Source organism: Geotrypetes seraphini, chromosome 18 (assembly GCF_902459505.1).
Source record: "Geotrypetes seraphini chromosome 18, aGeoSer1.1, whole genome shotgun sequence".
Lineage (NCBI taxonomy): Eukaryota > Metazoa > Chordata > Amphibia > Gymnophiona > Dermophiidae > Geotrypetes > Geotrypetes seraphini.
Window position 1 is genome coordinate 8118274 of NC_047101.1, and position 16516 is coordinate 8134789.

At 44.8% G+C, this 16516-nt stretch overlaps 1 protein-coding gene across 7 annotated transcripts in view; it reads left to right on the top strand.

Moving 5' to 3' along the window:
* The window catches only part of SEPTIN8 (septin 8), a 78356-nt gene that overhangs the window by 28737 nt on the left and 33103 nt on the right, over nucleotides 1–16516 (top strand). For all 7 annotated transcript variants that reach the window (XM_033927349.1, XM_033927350.1, XM_033927348.1 and 4 more), the window contains exons 3-9: nucleotides 2785–2980; nucleotides 5763–5949; nucleotides 8813–8974; nucleotides 10716–10812; nucleotides 12580–12748; nucleotides 14282–14414; nucleotides 15899–16089. In XM_033927349.1, the coding sequence (XP_033783240.1) occupies nucleotides 2785–2980; nucleotides 5763–5949; nucleotides 8813–8974; nucleotides 10716–10812; nucleotides 12580–12748; nucleotides 14282–14414; nucleotides 15899–16089 (1135 nt within the window). The remainder of the gene's footprint in view (nucleotides 1–2784; nucleotides 2981–5762; nucleotides 5950–8812; nucleotides 8975–10715; nucleotides 10813–12579; nucleotides 12749–14281; nucleotides 14415–15898; nucleotides 16090–16516) is intronic.

The window sequence follows — 16516 nt, forward strand, 5'->3', positions numbered from 1 at the left end:
ATTCCATGCTACCGATCCAGGGCAAGCAGTGTCTTCCCCCATGTCTTTCTCAATAACAGACTATGGACTTTTCCTCCAGGAACTTGTCCAAACCTTTCTTAAAACCAGCTACGCTGTCCGCTCTTACCACAACACTTTTTTTTTTTTTCTGTTTTTGAAATCTTTGAGGAATGTGCTTTGTCTAGTCTTTTGGGCGTTTGATGTATTTATTTATCTTTCCTTTTTGCAATCAAACTTGCTTTAACTGGAGTCAATCCACTGAAGGGCCTGATTCTGTAAATGTTTCTGTTAGTGAGGTGATGGTGGACGCCCTACTGCCACCTAACCCAATCGGCTTTAATTGGTGTGGCAATTGATCAGGCCATTAAAAAGAAAACAATTAAAAACTTGTTGAAGTAGGCGTCGTAATCGTGTCGACAGCAAGCTGCCCGACAAGCGCCTAAGGTCAAAATAGGCGTGGTTAGGGATGGAGATGAGCTTGGGCGTCTTCAGTGCCTGTGTTGCAAATGCCTACATTTTATGGTAGGTGGTGTTAACCGCGATTGGCACGCAGCTGACACTGTTTTGGTAGCAAATGATGATTTAGGTGTCCTTTATAGAATCTGGCCCTAAGCCTTTCATATGGATATCAAGACTTTTACTGTCATCACTGTGAGAGTCCTCTGGCTGAGAGATGTAGGGCCTAGGTTTGCTGTTGTATGATGGCAGCTTCCCCCCCCCCCCCCCCCCCCCGTAGGGTTGCCAGATTTCCTCTTTGAAAAAAACTCAGCTATGGCGTTTTTTGAGAATCGTTCTTGGTTTTTTCTTTACACTACAAGAAAACAACATCTTGTTTGTTTCCTGACCACAACTGCACCCAGTAAAGACTCGCCACTCGCCACAGATTTGTCCCCGTCCCTTTGGATAACCGCGGGGAAACCATCCCGTGTCCTTCTTTACTGTCTTATTCTTCAATGCAAGGCTTGAGGGTCAGTGGCTGGGCCCATTCCTACTCTGATTCTTCCCTCTCCCCTTAAAGAATGACATGGAGATAGTTTCCCGCGGTTATCCGCAGGGATAGGGACAAATTTTGTCCCTGTGTCATTCTCTATGAGTTGCCAGGGACCTATACAGAGGTATAATGATGTTTAGGTTTTCGGATAATCCTTAACATTATTTGCTTTTTTGTAGTGGTCACTGCACACTGGGTTGAGGGAAGGGGTGTCAAAATGGTGATGGGGGGAAAGGTTAGATGTAAACAAAGGTCCACGTACATACCCTGTTTCCCCGATGGTAAGACACTGTCTTATTTTTTTTGGAAGGCCAAAATATGCTCTAGGGCTTATTTGCGGGGGGGGGGGTGCCTTATTTTACATTTTTTTTCTAAAAAGGGGGGGCTGTCTTATTTGATGGCCCTGCCTTATCATCGGGGAAACACGGTAGGGAAAAAATAATCCCAACTACAGATACAAAATGCTATGTTCCAAGTTCAGAGTCGCTCCTCAAGGAAAGATCTTGGACAATATGTCGAAATTTTCAGCCCAGTATGCTAGGATTTATTTTTATTTTTTTTAAAGCAAAGTAAATAGAATCCTAGGGGATGTCTATAGAGAATAAAACTGGAATATCATTGTGTATATAGGTTGCTGGTGAGTCAGCCACTCGCCACAGTTCCCTGTGGAACCTGACTCATGTGGACCTTTTAAATCTGGTTGCTGGGAACGGCTGTTAAGTGAGAGCTGCGAATTATCCCCTGCCCCGTTGTGGTCAGTGAATGCTTCTTCTGCATGATCTGTGGCTGAACCAGTGGGCATAAACTTAGCTTTGAGGCTACTCCCGGGTCTTATGTGTTTACAACCATCCGTGTTTGCTACTGGCTTAGTTCTGGATGCCTGGACATTTTTATTTTTAACTCCCAAAAGGTAAAATTGTTCACCGCTTAGAGGAGAGTGTGGGGTAGTGGTCAGAGCTACAGCCTCAGCACTCTGAGGTTGTGGGTTCAAACCCTGCACTCCTCCCTGTGACCCTGGGAAAGTCACTTAACCCTCCTCTGCCCCAGGAAATAGACTGTGAGCCTGCCAGGACAGATGGGGAAAATGCATGAGTACCCGTTATGAGCTCCTTTGGTAGGATAGGCTAAAAATTCAAATAAATAAAAATATGTAAGAGGGTAGAAATATTTTCTCTTTTTTAAAATAAATAGTGACCATGTTCCCTTCCTTTTTCCCCCACCTTTGCTGCTTGCTTTTTGAACTTCAGTAGGATACTGGCTTTTGGGCAGTTCCCATTTCTTGTCTGAGAGAAATATGTTCTGGGAATAGTTATCTCAAAGTCCCTTCCTGAGGGCCGCAATCCAGTCGGGTTTTCAGGATTTCCCCAATGACTATGCATTGAAAGCAGTGCATGCACACAGATCTCATGCATAGTCATTGGGGAAATCCTGAAAACCCGACTGGATTCCAGCCCTCGAGGACCGGAGTTGCCCATCCCTGACATAGACACTCTAATCCAGGGGTCTCAAAATCCCTCCTTGAGGGCCGCAATCCAGTCGGGTTTTCAGGATTTCCTCAATGACTATGCATTGAAAGCAGTGCATGCCCACAGATCTCATGCCTATTCATTGGGGAAATCCTGAAAACCCGACTGGATTGCGGCCCTCAAGGAGGGACTTTGAGACCCCTGGTTTAGGTGGACGCAGCAGGCCTGCAGTCAAAGCTTGTTTGAGGCCTTTAGGATGGAGAATGGGTGGGTTTGAGATGCATCTGTGAATTCAGCTTCATAACTGCATTCTGATTTGGTTTATAGGTGAAACTGGAATAGGGAAGTCCACGTTAATGAACACACTTTTCAACACAACGTTTGAGACTGAAGAAGCCAGCCATTATGAGAATGGAGTCCGCTTGCGACCTCGGACCTATGACCTCCAGGAGAGCAATGTGCATCTGAAGCTGACAATTGTGGACACGGTGGGGTTTGGAGACCAGATCAATAAAGACGATAGGCAAGTGATTTCCTCCTGTGCTTTTTTTTTTGGTACTTCCAATGCCAGATAAAAATCAAATCCGTTAAGATGCCCTTAGTCTCTTTTGGAAAATATCTGAATCAAAAGTCAAACACTGTACAGGATAACATCATTCAGTTCAAAAATAAACAGGAAATGTTCCACATGAGCGACTACTTTGGAAAATTGCAAGCCATGGAAATGAGGGTGAAATACTCACGTGGATTAAAAATTGGCTGGAGCATAGGAAACAGAGAGTGGGGGTAAATGGACAATACTCGGACTGGAAGAGCGTCACCAGTGGGGTGCCGCAGGGCTCGGTGCTTGGACCCGTGCTCTTCAACAACTTTATAAATGATCTGGACATAGGTACGACGAGCGAGGTGATTAAATTTGTGGATGATACGAAGTTATTCAGAGTAGTAAAGACGCAGGGGGATTGCGAAGATCTGCAACGTGACATAATCAAGCTCGAGGAATGGGCATCGACGTGGCAGATGAGGTTCAACGTGGGTAAGTGTAAAGTGATGCATGTCGGTAACAAAAATCTCATGCACGAATACAGGATGTCCGGGGCGGTACTTGGAGAGACCTCCCAGGAAAGAGACTTGGGAGTTCTGATCGACAAGTCGATGAAGTCGTCCATGCAATGTGCGGCGGCGGCGAAAAGGGCGAACAGAATGCTAGGAATGATAAAGAAGGGGATCACAAACAGATCAGAGAAGGTTATCATGCTGCTGTACCGGTCCATGGTATGCCCTCACCTGGAGTACTGCATCCAGCACTGGTCTCCGTACATGAAGAAGGACACGGTACTACTCGAAAGGGTCCAGAGAGCGACTAAGATGGTTAAGGGGCTGGAGGAGCTGCCGTACAGCGAAAGATTAGAGAAACTGGGCCTCTTCTCCCTCGAACAGAGGAGATTGAGAGGGGACATGATCGAAACATTCAAGGTACTGAAGGGAATAGACTTAGTAGATAAGGACAGGTTGTTCACCCTCTCCAAGGTAGGGAGAACAAGAGGGCACTCTCTGATGTTGAAGGGGCATAGATTCTGTACAAACGTAAGGAAGTTCTTCTTTACCCAGAGAGTGGTGGAAAGCTGGAACGCTCTTCCGGAGTCTGTTATAGGGGAAAACACCCTCCAGAGATTCAAGACAAAGTTAGACAAGCTTCTGCTTAACAAGAACGTGCGCTGGTAGGGCTAGTCTCAGTTAGGGTGCTAGTCTTAGACCAGAGGGCCGCCACATGAGCCGACTGCTGGGCATGATGGACCAGTGGTCTGACTCTGCAGTGGCAATTCTTATGCTCTTATGTACCTCTCAGTTCAATCATAGATCGATGGATTTTTCCCTCCTTGTCCCAAGATCAACGTGAGCAACTGAATGCCCCCTTGGCTTGCAGGGAGGCTCAGTCGGTTATAAAGCGCCTGGCCCAGATGGTCTTAAAGTCCTGAATTTTACAAAATTCTACAGGACATGATTATAAAACCTTTCTTTTAGCCTTTTTCGGATTTTGAATTCCTGAGGATTGTGTTATGTTTGCCTGGCTTCTGCCAGAAAAGTGAATCTGCTTAAATGGGGGCCATGGTGCAAAGATGGCTGTCAAGATCCCATAGTTATCGCACATTGAGCAGGATGAAATGTAGCAGAGACAGATGGAGCTTCAGGAAAGGACAGGGTATGACCATAAAAAAAAAAGTGGCAACGTATTAAATTAAGAACAAAAGAGAGGAGACCTAGGAATAAGATGACTGAAGAAACAAAACCCGGAAATGACAAGGTGATGTTTAGAATCTTCTGCTTTCCAACCCCTCGGCCTTCCTGTGGATTCTGTGAACCAGTGATGGATGGATGCGATTCTTGTTCCAGCATTGTCAGAGGAGACGCAACCGAACTACGCAGCGAAAACTCTCTGGACAAATTTAAAGGAAAACTGAAAACATTCCTCTTTAGCCCTTTCAGGACCAAGGGACCTATTTGTCCCATAACTTTAAAATCCTATAAATTTTGATTGGGATAGTCTACAGTTCTAAATTTGATATGTACGGATTCCATAGGATACTGCCTTTATGTAAACAAACTGGTTCCGACATTCATTCATTAGCGTCGTTGCCAGATTGATGAGAAGATTCACTTGCCACACTGTCCATAAGCCAGAAGTGTGATTTTTTTAAAATAAAAATAATGATATTTCACAAAAAAAATCACTTTTTTGGCATCTGCAAGCCCTTTTTACCATAAAAATGTCGTCAAAACCACAAAAATTGGCCTACGATCCTTATGGTCCTGAAAGGGTTAAGGACCTTTTATAAACCATCCATCCTGTCCTTTTCTTTGAGGTGTACAACAGTCTCTAAAACATTGTTGGCATAAAACCTTTCTACTTAATCCTAAAACATTGACAAGCTAGAGTCAATCTTGAACCTGTTCAGAAATGTCTCCAGGAGAGTTTGTGTTTTTTTCCCTAAAGCTGAAGGAGCGATAATTCGTAAGCTGTGCTGTACCTAATGACGTAATCATTGTAATGACTTGTGTTCTAATCATTATGTATGTGCTAAGCACATTTAATAAGATAACCCTACCAATAGTAATATATACCACTCACGTTTAATAACACATGAGTTGTATATACTTACCATTGGTAGGGTTATCTTATTGGAATCTTGTAAGTTTTCTAGGCTAAGTCAATACTAAGTACATTTAAGACAGAAATGTTACTTTTATCAGAGCACTGGAAATTTTAACTTAGACTGTTGAATCCCTCCCTTCATTCTTTCCAGTTACAGGCCAGTGGTGGATTACATTGACACCCAGTTTGAAAATTATCTACAGGAGGAGCTGAAAATTCGACGCTCTCTTTTTAACTACCATGACTCGAGAATCCACGTCTGTCTTTACTTCATCAGTCCAACTGGACACTCCCTGAAATCTCTGGACTTGGTAACCATGAAGAAGCTAGACAGCAAGGTATTGTGACCACCTCCATCATCATCCTTGTTCCTTCGTCTCAGCCCTTTACCTGTAGCACCTTGTTCATCGGTGAATCAACAGATCTTGGTGTGTACCAAGACAAACATCAGGCATAATGTACAAAACAAATGAGACATGAATCAGAATTAAATGACATCACAGGGTTAAAAATGGAAACATTTGAAAAATTGAAGGCTGCCGCTAATCTTTCTCTCTCTCCCCCCTCTCCCCTTTCTGAGTCCAAGTAGCGTTCTGAGGCCATATGTACTTTGAGTTTTGTCCATGGGTTGTGTTAGGCCATCCCAGACATAATTCAGCTTGGTCGGCCATCTTTGTTTATCAAAATTTCAATTTTGCAATCCCGGAAACTCTCTCTTCTGCATTTAGTTCGCACTTTTTCATGGAGAGTTATGTTCAGGTACTGCCCTAAGTACTTCCTTGTCTCTGGAAAACTTGCCATCTGTGATTTTACCTGAGATAATTCTATAAATTGGCACCTCCATTTATGCATGCTGATTCTGGGCACCAGTTGTATAACCTATAAAGTAGTTCTACTTACTTACAATACCCCTGCTTTCATCAACAAATATCTAATCCCCTACACCCCCTCCCGGACGCTACGATGTAACAATCAATGTTTGCTAGTCATTCCATCCATAAGAGAGATTTTTTTTTTACGACACAGCACGTAAAACCAGTTTTTCGGTTACAGCCCCCTCGTTATGGAACTCCCTCCCAATAGACATTAAGACAGAGCCCTTACTGGACGAATTTAAATCCAAATTAAAAGCGTTCCTCTTTAAGGATGCCTACGATCTTTAAAATTCAGTCCTATAAGTAAAACGAGCTCTCCATGCAAGCCCTATACGATAAGCTCTTCTCCAGAAGCGAACCCCTCCCTACCGTGCTCCCTTCCCCTTTCTTTTCTCTTCCCTCTTTTTGACTTTGATGTGGGTTTTTTTGTGTTTTTTTTTGCCCTCCCCTCCCCCTTCTGTTCCAGTCTGTCTATCCTCTCATGTCCTCCTTTCTCAAATTTTTTTAATCTTTTAATTGATATTATATGCTTTTATTATTATTATTTTTTTCTCTGAAACTTATTTCACTATTGTAAACCGTTTAGGTATTTTTCTTGATAAACGGTACGTCGCGCGACGAATAAACTTGGAAACTATGACAGCATCTGTGTGCCAAGATGATGTTGCAGAAATACTGGTGCAATCGGCATGGGGGGCGCCTAAGCGTAGGTGCCATGTCGGTGCCCCCATGCACTAAATGATGTGCGGAACTGATAATAGTCTATAAGGTCATACTCGTTGCTTGAAGACATGCCTGTGTATATACCCCCCCCTCCCACAGTACTCAGTATAGCACTTAAGCGATACCTTATGCTCAAATGTGAACTAGACAACTACCAATTCACGGTGTGTAAGTGGTGCCCTATATCTACACGTCGGTCTTATAGAATTTCCTCCTAAGTGACCATCCCGAGGTCAAAAGGAGCAGGATTAGAATGGCTTCCCTGGTTGTCGTTCCAATGGACGTCATGGGTAGGGTTACCAGATGTTCGGATTTACCCGGACACGCCCCCAAAGAATGTGTTTTAACCTGTCCATAGTGTGCTTTATCTTAACTCAACTGTTCCTAAAGTATCTAGACAACTGACCCACTCATCTTCTTTCTCCTCCATAGTGATTCCTCTGTTCTATTAATCTCTTTCTCCTCAACAACGCATTTCCGGTCCTATTAACTCTCTTCTTCCCCCCCTCTTAAATTCAATCAATTTGTACCTCGCTTAATCTATTGTAAACCGCATAGAACTTAACGGTATTGCGGTATATAAACTGTTATTATTTATTTTTATTATTAACATAGTAAAGGACGGCAGATAAGAGAGATGAATCCGGGATCATTAATGGCTATAATATTCCAGTAAATTCACTGAAGTATAGGATGTGCAAGCGATGGCACAGCTAGGGTGAGAGGCACCCCTCCCCTGCCCTCGTCTTCGCTCCCCGCTCCCCCCCTGCTTTGCCCACCCTCCCCCTTTCCCTTCCCCATACCTCCAGTTGTTCACCACCGCGAGTAACAATTTCAGCGTGCTCCTCGTGACCCCGGCGGCTCTCCATATGACGTCGCTTCCTACGCGCGGCACCCGGAAGGGATGTCAGCGGTAGAGCCCACGCGGTTGTGAGGAACACGTTGACGCTTTCGCTCATGTAGGTGACCGACTAGAGGTACAGGGGAAGGGGAGGTGTACACGTGATGAGGGAGTGGAGAGGAGGAGGGGTGCCGCCCCCCCCCCCCCGACATGGCACCCAGGGCGGACCAACGCCCTCACTCCCTTTTACTACGCCACTGCGTTCAAGTAATGAGGGATGGGACCTCTTTTATAGTCTTAAAAATAATAATCCTGTGAGGTTTTTCCATTTCTGCATTACTAGGCGGGAATTTCTTATTCAGAAAGTCTAATTATTATTAGAATTTTTATTATTTGAGGTGTTGATTGTTAATAGTATTTTATGGAAAAAAAATTAACTTTTGCTTTTCTTCTTTCCTTTCCTATTTTTTATAAGTTCAAATATTTTTTATTGTTTTTATAACAAAGTATGCAAATATTAAATAATTTTAATAATTTAATGTTTTATGTAATATTTGTATGCTTTGCTTTATTCCGTTCCTATTTTTAAATGGAGTTCTTTTCTTAATGAATGTGATGTATACATTGTAAACCACTTGGATCCTTTTTGGGCTGTTATGCGGTATATAAAGTTTTTAATAAACAGGGACTTAATAAACATTATTTAGACGTGGAGGACTTCTATCGTGGCTGACGGAGCTTTCTCTCCCCCTCTGTCCCTAGGTGAATATTATACCTATAATAGCCAAAGCAGATACAATCTCCAAAAGTGAGCTGCACAAGTTTAAGATAAAGATTATGAGTGAGCTGGTGAGCAACGGTGTGCAAATCTATCAGTTCCCAACAGATGACGACGCCGTCACCGAGATCAATTCCGTCATGAATGTGAGTAATGTCACTTGTGCTTGAGTCAGGGAAGCAGTTAACTGAAATTCTCAAAAAAAAAATAAATATAGGAAGATCTTTTAACAAATGAGACGAGCCCCCCCCCAAAAAAAAAGGGGAATATTGGTAAGCTTCAGAGACGGTGGAAAAGGGAAGGAGATGGTGATGCGAAAGGGTAGTGTCTGTGGGATTTAACGGGCAGCCCGATGAGTCATGAAATCCTTTGACAACCAGTGTTCCACCGCAGATGGTAATATTTGCCGAGTTGTTTGCCCACTGTGGAGCCTTGAAGATATGCAAATGAGAGAACAGGGTTGGCCATGCCTGCTGAATCATTTCCTGTTTCGATCTCGGAATAGCAGCTAGACCGGCAACGAGTGATGGCTGTCACGGCCTTAAGCAGCAGGATGGCGTGAGTGGGCCGCTGATGCTAAGGCCCTGACCGGTGTGTTTTGCCCAGCGGCATCGGCAAAATGAGAGGTTAAGGTGGGGCTGGAGAATGGTCCCTCCAATCACTGTGTACGCCTTTCAGCGTCATAGAAATAATAAACAGTAGTAGTATCATTCTGGAAAACCAAAAATTTCAAAAGCCGAAATATGCCTGGTCTCAAGGGTTTGTATAAAGGATTGATACTGAAATGGGGGTTGCTTTGGTGCTTTGACCCTTTTTTTTTTTTCTTTAACAAAGTATTTCCACGGTGATTCAGCATTTTCTTTCTTTATTTATCAGGGTTTATTTACTGCCTTTTTGAAGGCGTTTACTCAAGGCAGCGTATAGCAAGTATAAGTCAAATATAAGGAACAGGACAATTAATTACCCATTGCACGGAGGTGGTTTTCCATGGCTTCTGGCTATCCTCTAAATCAGTGGTTCCCAACCCTGTCCTGGAGGACCACTAGGCCAGTCGGGTTTTGGGGACAGCCCTAATGAATATGCATGGGGCAGATTTGCATGCCTGTCACCTCCATTATATGCAAATCTCTCTCATGCATATTCATTAGGGCTGTCCCCAAAATCCGACGGGCCTGGTGGTCCTCCAGGAGAGGGTTGGGAACCACTGCTCTAAATCACAAGTTTCAAGTTTAATTTTCATTTGATGAATCGCTTATAACAATATCTAAGCGATGTACAGTTTAAAAAACCATCAGAATGTGGTAGTACATTTAATTTAAGTAGGTTAGACAATAGACAAACAAATTGGACAAACGGGAGAGAGTGGGAAGGAAGGGGAAAGTTACAATTTCGTTATTTGTTAGAATTTTACATCAAAAGGAGAACACATTAGGTAATAATGGGGCGAAGAAAGAAGAGAAAAAAAAAAAAAAAAGGAAAATAATGAGAGAACCTAAGATGTTACGTTTCATGAATCAAATGCATCTTGAAATAAATATGTTTTTAAAATTTTCTTAAAAGAGACAAGGTCTTTTTCGCTTTTAATAAAATTTGGAAGAGAGTTCCACAGTGTGGGGGCCTTCACGGAGAACATATCATTACGTCTTGTGCCTATAATTCTCAACGAGGGGACTGAAAGCAGTTGTGATGAGGAAGATCTTAGAGAGCGAGAAGAGTTATATGGGACAATCATTTTTGATATAAATTGGGGTTCATTAAAGATCAAATTTTTGTATACTAGAAATATAATTTTGAAAGTGATTCGGTGATTCTCTGTATTGCTGAGCACCTGCAGGAGACGTGGCTTTGGACAGTGGTCAAGGAATTGTGGCCTTTTTTTCCCTGCAGGCTCATCTGCCGTTCGCAGTGGTTGGAAGCACAGAGGAGGTGAAAGTGGGGAATAAGCTTGTGAGAGCGAGACAGTATCCTTGGGGGGTTGTTCAAGGTGAGTGTCGCATCTGCTAAATTGAGGGTCTCTGACTGAGGACAGGATGGGGGCTGGGCTTTGTGCGTGCGTGTGTGTATTTTGGGGGGGGGGGAGAGGGATGAAGAGTCTGGCTAACATTCATTATATCCCGCAAAGCCTTTCAAAACTGAAACTAAGGCCGCCTCCTACTAAGCCGCGTTAGGGCATTAATGCGCGGAATACGGTGCGCTAAATTGCCGCGCCCACTAGCTTCTAATGCCAGCATTGAGCTGGCGTTAGTTCTAGCCGGTGTCAGGTCAAAAGCGCGCCGGGACAAAGGCGCGCGCAGACAATTGAGCGCAGCGTGGAGGCGCACGCCGAAGAAAATTACTGTTTTAGGGGATCCGACGGGGGGGCGTGGGGGGAACCCCCCCCCACTTTACTTATTACAGATCGCGCCACGTTGTGGGGGGGTTGGGGGGTTGTTCCCTGTTTTTAGGGAAAAAGTTAAGTTTCCAGTAAAATGTGGGGGGTTACAACCCCCCAAACCCCCCTCCCCAACGCCGCCGCGCTCTGTATTAAGTAAAGTGGGGGGGGGGCTCCCCAACAAAAACCCCTGTCGGAGCCCCTAAAAACAGTAATTTTCTTCGGTGCGTGCCTCCGTCTTGCGCTCAGTTGTTGGCGCGCGCCTTTTGTCTTCCGTGATTATGTCTATGAACCGTTCTAGCCACGTACCGCAGGTTTAGCGCGCGCTTAGTAAAAGGAGCTTATTAACCCTTTCAGGACCATAAGGATCGTAGGCCAATTTTTGTGGTTTTGACGACATTTTTATGGTAAAAAGGGCTTGCAGATGCCAAAAAATTGATTTTTTTTGTGAAATATCATTATTTTTATTTAAAAAAATCACACTTCTGGCTTATGGACAGTGTGGCAAGTGAATCTTCTCGTCAATCTGGCAACGACGCTAATGAATGAATGTCGGAACCAGTTTGTTTACATAAAGGCAGTATCCTATGGAATCCGTACATATCAAATTTAGAACTGTAGACTATCCCAATCAAAATTTATAGGATTTTAAAGTTATGGGACAAATATGTCCCTTGGTCCTGAAAGGGTTAAAAGGAGCTCCAAATGTTGGTGTTTCCTGAGGTCATACGTTCGAGTTATTTCAAAGTTGCAGCTTTCGTTATAAGTTGCCATTTGTTACCCTGAATTCAGTTCTTCAGTTACCTCTATGCAAAAGTTTAAGACTCGCTGACATGAGGTGCAAAAATATATTTTGAAGCCAATTAACAGCTCTTTCTATTTGGGACCTTTTCATCCGTTTGTCTTTGGATTTAAGTTAAGAGTTAAACAGCTGGGCATGTCCAATATAATTTCACGAGCCACAGACAATTTTGGTTTTTGTTTTTTCAAAATGTTTTGTCCCGGCTAAGGCGGCTGCAAGCTGTCTCTCTCCGTTAAAAAAACAAAACAAAAAAACACTGCCACTTTGTAAAACTGGAGTGCAAGTTGGGGTTTTTGCTTTACAAGTCAGAACTTAAAGATGTCCGCTGGAAGGAAATCCCAGGATGGAAAAGTGATTCACCAAGCGTGTAAATGTCCGCCACACAGGGGTGTGGTAATGCTCACTGTAAGAGAGAGCCCTAATTTGCAAAGAGATGTGGTGAGCAATGCATGACTTGTCTTTGAGATGCCCCTGTTAGAAGCCTGGTACCAATTTTACAGGCTGTGGTATTTTTAGTTGCTTTTGCTGAGGGGTGTTTTCTTGGTTTTTTTCCCCCCTTTCTCTTTTTATTAAAATAGTGGAGAATGAAAGTCACTGTGATTTTATGAAACTGCGAGAAATGCTGATTAGAGTCAACATGGAAGATCTTCGAGAACAAACACACAGCCGGCACTACGAGCTGTACAGACGGTGTAAACTGGAGGAGATGGGATTCAAAGACACAGATCCTGACAATCAGCCATTTAGGTAATCCATTGGCTCCTATTCCCCCGTTATAATGTTGGGACCAGTTTGAGAGATGCTCTTGTATCTAATGCCTTGGGAGGTGAAACTACGTGAAACTTCTGTGTAGAGAATGACACGGGGACAAAATTTTTCCCGTCCCCGCAGGGACTCATTTTCCCATGCCGTCCCAGCGAGATCTTTTCCTGTCCCCGCGCCCTTTCCTGCAAGCGCCGTCCTCATCTGCCTCAAAACGCTTTTAAGTATTCGAGGTTTGTGCAAGGAATAGAGGGAAGGACAGGGAAAGCGACAAAATTCGCGGGGACGGGGGAAATTGAGTTCCTGCGGGGGGACAGGGACAAATTTGTCCCCTTGTCATTCTCTACACTTTCTCCCTTCGTATTCGCTGTGATGGGGAATTAACAGACCCGCGAATAACATTTTCATATGTTATTCACTGTTTTCTATTAAAAACCGTCGTGAATATGGTGAGATCACGAATAACATGGTGGGAGACCTGGCCTGTTCCTGAAGGAGAGGCAAAACGAGGTGAAGAAAGTGCTGGAAATCATCGATTTTTTTCTGTAAACGCTTGGAATCAACGATTTTCCTATGCGGACTGATGTAATTTTGGAGGGGAGGTGTCAGCAAGCTAAAAACCGCGAATAATCGAAACCGATATTGCTGAAACCGCGAATACAGAAGGAGAAGTGTACTTCTGTGCTCATAGGGTCTCATCCTGTAGCTATAAATACAGGAAAAAGATCTGGGTGTCCTAGACTGAACAAAACAGAGTATACAGTGGACCCTTGGTGTACGAGCATAATTCGTTCCAGAAGCATGCCCGTAAACCAATTTACTCATATATCAAAGCAAGTTTCCCCATAGGAAGTAAGGGGAACTTGCTTGATTCGTTTCCCCCCCCCCCCGAGGCCACCGACGCTGCTTCACCCCCCCCCTATAATCCGGCATCCCCCCCCCCCAGCGTGGCTGTCAGTCCCGGCCCAAACGATCGCAGCAGGAGGGAGCCCAGCCCTCCTGCCCAAGACTGGACCTGACCCCCCCACCCCCACCCTGAAGATTGTGGTAGGAGGGAGCCCAACCCCTCCCCCCCCACTCTGAAGATCGTCGGCAGGAGGGTGCCAGATCCCCTCAATGAACCCTCCTCCCCAGACCCCCTAATAAAAACCCCAACCCCCCCCTTGCTGGACCCCCCCCCCCGGGCTCACCTTGAACATTGGCTGGATGGACGGGTCTTTCCACCGTCCGGCCAGCAGGCCTGCCTCCGTTTAAATGAGGCAGGCCCGCCCCACTCCGGCCCATCCTACAGGAGCCTAAGGCCTGATTGGCCCAGATGCCTAAGGCCCCTCCTATGGGTGGGGCCTTAGGTACATGTGGAAAAAAGAGTTGAGTATGGAGGTGTTTCCAGAGTGCAGATAGGGGTACAGAACTGTGTTCTGGGGCAGAGCTGCGTCTGTTTTACTCTTTGCTACGACAAGTTAGGCTGAGAGCTTCTCCCTGCATTTGCTTTAACATGTTGTGGTTTTGCATTCCCAGCCTTCAAGAAACATACGAAGCCAAGAGGAAAGAATTCCTGGGTGAACTACAGAGGAAAGAGGAAGAGATGCGACAGATGTTTGTGAGCAAAGTCAAAGAGACAGAATCGGAACTGAAGGAAAAGGAGAGGGAGGTAGGTGGGCATTTGCCTGGGCTGGCCTAGGGATCTGCAGGTCTGGCATAGCCATTGTATCTTTGCTAAGTGACCTATCAAAGTAGAGAATGACACGGGGACAAATTTTTATCATCAATAGCAGAGAGTGTTGCTAATCCCATTTTAGGGTTACCATCCCGAAAGCTGTAAAATCCTGGATGCGTGACCCCTCCCTGTTCTACCCTCCCCCCAGCCCCGCCCCATTCTGCTTCTAACCCTTCCTCATTCTGCCCACAGTCAGCCTCGTCTCTTCTTTCCCGCCGGTCTGGAAGGCCTCAGAGCACACGTGGATGCGTGTGACGCCATCTGCGCGTGATCAGAGGTCCTCCGGACATGGCAGGGTTTTCCAAAACCTGGACAAACTGCAGTGTTTTGGAAAGTCCGTCCGAGCCCCCGGACAGTCCTCAAAAGGACATGTCTGGGTTTTCCCGGACGTTTGGTAACCCTACCCCATTCTGTCACACTGCTAGGACAGGTAAATCATGGAATGATCAAAATGAAGAACACCTGACAGTTTTATACAGAGAACACATCCAAGAAAGTCATTTTATAGACATGGAGATGTAGCTCCCTCTTGTGGTCAAGTGAGAGCAAATAAATTTCAAGCTCTGTTACCAGTATTGTCCTTTGCTTATGTGCTCTATATTTTCATATAATCAGATGCATTATTAGATTTAAAAGTGAAATATTACTTTGAAGGGAGAGCCGCATGTAATATGTGCCCCCCCCCTCCTCATTACTGTGAAATGAATTAGAGGAAGTGTGTTGCTTGTGTGTATTACATGTTTCCTTTACTTTTCAGGAAAATCTGCAGCATTTATAAGATTTAGGTTTTAAAACTCCTTCATTTTACCTAAAAGTGCAGTAAGTGGCGCCAAATAGATCCTCGGTGGCTGGGTGACCCGTCACATGCATGCCTGACAATTGCGCCCCGACAATTGCGTGTAAAACAAATGCACGCTGCTGGGTGACCCTGAATGGGAGGTGAGCCGTCAAATGCGCCCCGATCACAATCCACAGCGGATACCATGTTGTCTTTTTGAGGGATGGGGTGGGGGTGGGGAACCCCCCCCCCCCCGTCACTTGAAAGATTAACTTGGTATCTAGTCTTAGGGTAAGGTTTACATGATGATTATGGGAACCCTTTACATACATGGATATCTGGAAGGCCCTGATTTGCTGAGACTCCTCAAGCCCCGTCCCTTGGGAGGGGCTTGAGGCGCCTCAAGCCCTTCCCGAGGGACGGGGCCTGGAAGAGTCTGAGCAAATCAGGGCCTTCCAGATAGCCACTTATGCCAGATTCAGATTGGTGAGCGCATGTTACGGGGCAAAATTGACGGGGCGCTATTGTCATGCGTGCATTTGTAGGGGCGCGGTTGCCGTGCGCGGGTTTGTCGGTGTGCCTCCTGCTGAGACGAGGTGGAAACAGGCGCTTAACGATCCCTGTGTCCATTCCTTTCCAGCTTCAGGATAAGTTTGAACTCCTTAAGAGGCTCCACCAGGAAGAGAAGCGTAAGGTGGATGAAAAGAGGAAAGAGCTGGAGGACGAGACCAACGCCTTCAACAGGCGGAAGATGGCGATGGAGTCTGTGCAGTCGCAGTCCCTACAGGCAGCTTCACAGCAGCCGCTAAAGAAGGACAAAGACAGGAGAAAGTAAGACTGGTCCCACTTTTTTTTCTTCCCTTTCATGAGAAAAGATGGTCAGATTAATCGGAACAAAAATATTAGTCTAAATTTGATTTACTTATTTATTCAACAATTTATATTCCGCATAAAACAATGCGGTTTACACGTTGCTTATGCATATTATCCAGGTCGCCCTTTAGTCGCTAAACATATGACACAAACAATAGGCAAACGTAAGTTTCCCATCCCCCCCCCCGAGAAATGATACAATATCAATACAGACATTATCAAATCATAATTTCAACAATTACAATGCAGAAAAGCATTGACTATTAAATTGAAGGCAAAAATATTCTTTAACACGATGGGTTCCTTTTACTAAGGTGCGCTAGCGTTTTTAGCACTCGCTAACCCTGCGCTACGTGGCTAGAGCTAATGTCAGCTCAATGCTGGC